A 5,383-nucleotide genomic window follows, 5' to 3' on the forward strand; every position below is an offset into this window, starting at 1 on the left:
CTTGAATAACAGCCTGTCTTTCTTACAAAGATAACGGTAACTTGAATAACAGCCTGTCTTTCTTACATAAATAGCGGTAAAAGTATGAAGCATATTTTCAGTGTTAGATGTCTGAAATGAGTACATTTTATACTTTATGTTCTCATCTGAAGTTCTCTTGGTGAGGTATGTTAGAATTCACCCAGCTAACTTCATATATATAAAGAATGCATAATTAAAACGCATATAAATAAGAGAACGCTAGAAACCGGTTTTCGGCACCCGTGGTGGGCAGAGCACAGATAGCCCATTGTGTAGCTTTGTGCATAACTTCAAAAACAAAACAAAATAAATAAAAGTAATCCGTTTCTTTGCTAAAATATCTGGTAAGAGTAAGTATTACGATGAAACAATTACTAGTACTTAAAACTTTGAATCTAATGTTATATAAAATATTCTGCTTTTTAATTTTTTTCGTGAATTAATCTGGTTTAGTTTAAAATGTGATCTGTATGGATTTTTTATGAAACTACAGGACCCTGAAGAGGACGTCACGAGCTCAGTTGATGCTTATGTAGTAGTGTACTCTGTGACTGATAGAGAGACATTTGAAGTAGCCGTGGATATTCTGTTTGCACTCCGAGAACGAGGCTACACAGGAACGAGAGCAGTGATCCTTGTAGGCAACAAATCGGATCTCGTACGTTCGAAGACAATACCCACAGATGGTAAGCTTTTTAGATAATTGAGTAAAAAGTGACCGAAAACCTTTATTATCGTAGAGCGTCAGACTGAATATTAACTACTTGTATTTATATTTATTATCATTATCAGAGATTCACTTTTACTTAAGTAAACTGCCTACTGTGAAGTGCTTACTGCAGTGCTGTTTCCTTGGAAACTTTAACCTGAGAATGGGGTATATCGGTTATTCAAACACAGTTTTCAAAATTATATATGCACTAAACTGCTCGTCAGTCTTGGTCACGAGATCCATAATAACACATAAATCACACACAATTAAACAAAAACATCATCAACATTACAATTAATCATTCCTGCTGTTTACTGCTGGGGTCTCACTACATGGAAAATGAATGACTTCTGCTTCTTTTTACTATGGTCTCTTTTTAACACTGAGTTTTGTAACAGGCATAATCACAAAATATGGGAACCTTATCGGTATTGAACGGTATATTAACAAGACGGTAATTTGAAGGTTAAACAACGAATAACCAAGGCAACTATCTCCACAGAAGCAGGTAACATTGCTTCTCAAGATATTTAAGTAATGTAAAATCCAAGTATCTTCTTTGTACTTCTGTTACTGATTTTCGGTTACGGGTTGAAAGCTCGATTTAATATAAACATGGCTGTTTAACATTAAGAACTTGATGTAAAATTAGCCCATTTAAGTCATACATTGAATGCCTTCATCTTACTGAAAACAAAACATTCGACTAAATAGTAGAGGAAATCGAGAAGCATAATAAAGTAATATCAAATTCTAATTAAAACTTTCAAGGTTTCTTCCTGCACATTGTTTTCAGCGTAACATGTTTTTTATTCCAAGAGTTTGTTCAGTAGCAACTGCAAATAAAATGGTAAAGTAATATTCTTTTTTAAATGGATATCAAATACTTTCTACGCCTGGTGATGGTGCTAATATTACCTTTTGCACATAGATATATTAATAAGCCAGTAGTGATTTGGGCAGTTTCGGGATTTTATTCTTGTGAGAGGACAGGTGTTGTAGATTTTATTTTTCAACAATAAAGACATATCTAAGCCTAATCTGTGGAAACATTTTACTACGAAGTTCAACAAGTGTTTTTACGACATGTTCGAAAATTATTGGCCATTTATCAACATTTACTATGACAGTGTGATCGCTTTAGGTAAATATCTTGTTAAATATTTTTCATTGGGCAGATAGTTGGATTATTTTATTGCTCAGTTTTCAATGAAAATAATGGCAATGGTATCTCTATCGTTAAATAACTTGTCAATATATTTTTGGCCATTCTTAATAATTAATTGCAGAGGAAAATAATTTATAGAAATATTTATTTGATGTTTGAAGGCTCATGCTCAGAGAGCAAAATATTAAAAGTAATGTTATCAAAATTTGGATTAAAATGTCTTAAATTAGTTTAATATTAATATAATTTATCTAGCATCATTACCAACTTGATAATAAATCAAATTATCAAAAATGAAATAAGAATGTTTCGTACCAAATTTAGTATTTTCAGTATTTTCTTTAACTGATGTCTTGGACAACACTATGGTCTTGATAGACCAAATCTGTTGTAAAGTTAATATTGTCTTTTTTAATTCTAGTTTCAGTTGATGTACAAATATTTCAAATTTTGATTTCTTAATGGACGTGGATCAAGAGAAATGTTATATAATTTAAGAGTGAGATTAACCTTATCAACAGAATCGAGTTTTTTCAGAATAACAATCCCCTTGTGTTTATCATCTTTAATGACACTGAGAAAAACAACTCCATTGGGTGTATAAGGTTTAGTAACATTGAGGAGAACCGCACCATTGCCTTTATCAGGTTTAGTGACATTGAGAAGAACCGCGCCATCGCCTTTATCAGGTTTAGTAACATTGAGGAGAACCGCACCATTGCCTTTATCAGGTTTAGTAACATTAAGAAGAACCGCACCATCGCCTTTATCAGGTTTAGTAACATTGAGAAGAACCGCACCATCGCTTTTATCAGGTTTAATAACATTAAGAAGAACCGCACCATTGCCTTTATCAGGTTTAGTAACTTTGAGGAGTACCGCACCATCGCCTTTATCAGGTTTAGTAACATTGAGGAGAACCACACCATCGACTTTAACAGGTTTAGTAACATTGAGGAGAACCGCACCATTGCCTTTATCAGGTTTAGTAACATTGAGGAGAAGCACCCTATTGCCTCTATCAGATTAAGTAGCAATAAGTCTTTCATAGCACATTTAAAGCACTATTCAACTACCGATACAGTTAGTGGTTTTTTCTATGGTTATATTTATGAAGAAATATAAATTACTTACATGTGTTTTAATATTTTAAAACATTATTTCACTTTTGTTCAAATTGTTTCTTAAATTGTTGAACGAATAATTGAAAAGTGTTAAAAATTAATTAAAACAAACTTAGGAGGTAAAACAGCAAATGATGAACCTCCAACTGAGGATCATTTAACTAATGGTGGGAGATATATAATGATTTTATCGGAATTAATAAGAAAATCACCCTCTGAATTATTTTTTGGGATATATTTTAGACCCATTTTTAAAAGCTTTTATAATATTATAGATTTTATTGATTTTTCCTGATTGATTACTTGTCTTAGTACGATGGACATTAATGACGTCCCTCACAGTAAGTCTTAGGTTTTGGTCCGTCTTACGACCTGGTATGGCCTGGAAGAGGTTAGGGCGCTCGACTCGCCATCTGGAGGCCGTGGGCTCCAATCTTGTCACTGAATACACTCATCCTTTCAGTCGTAGGAGCGTTATAAAGTTACGGTCAATCACACTTTTCGTTGGTGAAACAGACCAAGAGTTGGCGATGGGTGATGTTGACAAGCTGTCTTCTCTCTAGTCTACCACTTCTAAATTAGGGAGGATTAGCGTAAATCAAAAAGCTTTGCACGTAATTAAACACAAAAATATTCCATCTTGTTTGTAATTTTTAATAATGTAGTCTTGTAGAGAAAAACGTGTTTTCATACTTTTCAGGACTGTTGTATCGTAATTAATGTCGAATCTGAGGTTTCTATATAGCAAACACAAGACTTAACTTCTCTTCTAGATCACGGAACATGCAGGGTAACTCTCAAGCCGACAAGTTTTAAAATACAGAAGAAAAGTTTTGGAGGATAGCATTTATTATTTCTAAGTGCATAATATGAAATCTAAATAAATCTGATAATAATTTTAGGTTCAAATAGCCCCACATTAGCACAGCGATATGTCTGCGGACTTACAACTCTAGAAACCGGGTTTCGATACCCATGGTGGTTAGACTACAGATAGTCCATTGTGTCGCTTTGTGCTTAACTTCAAACAAACAAACAAAGATTCAAACATTATTTGCTAGTCCGGCACGGATTTCCAGTAACAAGATAGTATCTGATAAGTTCTTTTGTTGAGCTAAATAGAAGGGCCGAAATTTTATAAGTTTAGCCGATGCGGTCTGATGGTTATCTGGCCCGAGTCCGATGGGTACTTACAAAATGTTGTCCACCCACTACCCGAATTTCTTCACACCAACCCTGATTTGGGCCCGAACTTTAAATGAAATATTGCTCACAAGATCGGCTGACCGTGGGAAGATCTAGATGGCCTGTTTTTATGTTCCAACCCACCAAGATAGAGAAGAAAAAGGTAATAATATAAATAATAATAACATGTGTACTTATGAACATTATGGTTGCTATTTAATTTGACCGTTTTAACAACTAATACAAAAGAAGCGTGAGACAGTATTACAAAATACCTTTAAGAGGTGTCTTTGCTATCGAGCATAAAAATTATGAAACTGCTAAAAAAGTATTATTTGGCCGCAGCTAAGTGTGTAGGTTACTGCTTTTTAAGAAATAAGTTTGATTTTTAAACAAAAGTTAAAAAGTTAAAAAAAAATCAAGCAAAGAGCCCGAAGAAGCCCTAATATTTACACACAAGTTTGACAAAAAGTTACCTCATCCAAGCCCGACTCAGTGTGAACTCGGATCCCATTATTTATTACCCGGCCTGAGCCCGTCCCGCGGGCCAGGGTCGGGCCCGTACAGACCTCCAGAGCAAAAGATTGCATCGGCAGCTGCAGAATAGACAATGTGTAGTTGAAATGCTATTCTATAGTTTTCTTACTGAAAACAGCATTGGGCTAGTAAACAATGATGTGGTTTATATTGTTCTAAGTCTGATTATGATATTATATTAACATATGTTTATATTTCTGAACTTAATGAATTTGTCGAACACCATTTCACGGTTTACCTATACAAAAGAAGGAATTGAATAAAAAATCTTCGAAAAGAACTAATTTTTTTTTTGGACAGAAAACATATAATGGTGAGATTCATCAAAATATTAAATTCTAGGCTAACCGGCGTGTTGATCTGATAAACGCTGATTTCATCCTAATTTTTACCTTGTACATTATTCGCACCAATTTTCAAGTAACATTCTGTTTTTTTACATTATGCTACTAATATTTCGTTTTATTTAAAAATCTTTCGACACGGGGTCGGTCAATTTGACCGAGTCACGTGACCTTCTGTACTCGTTTACAGTTGACATAAATTTAATACTTATAACTCTCTATATATTGGGTATATCTTCACGAAATTCGGAAATCTTTCAGTTAATATTACAAGTCTTCCACATACAAAAAG

At 33.9% G+C, this 5,383-nt stretch overlaps 1 protein-coding gene across 1 annotated transcript in view; it reads left to right on the plus strand.

Moving 5' to 3' along the window:
- Positions 1–474: 474 nt before the first annotated feature.
- The window catches only part of LOC111083274 (GTP-binding protein RAD-like), a gene marked incomplete at its 5' end in the record, with an annotated part of 18,852 nt that continues 13,943 nt past the window's right edge, over positions 475–5,383 (plus strand). Inside the window, one exon of the mRNA XM_022379658.1 lies at positions 475–707. Within this exon, the coding sequence (XP_022235366.1) occupies positions 475–707 (233 nt within the window). The remainder of the gene's footprint in view (positions 708–5,383) is intronic.

The sequence above is a fragment of the Limulus polyphemus genome, unplaced genomic scaffold (assembly GCF_000517525.1).
Source record: "Limulus polyphemus unplaced genomic scaffold, Limulus_polyphemus-2.1.2 Scaffold8849, whole genome shotgun sequence".
NCBI lineage: Eukaryota > Metazoa > Arthropoda > Merostomata > Xiphosura > Limulidae > Limulus > Limulus polyphemus.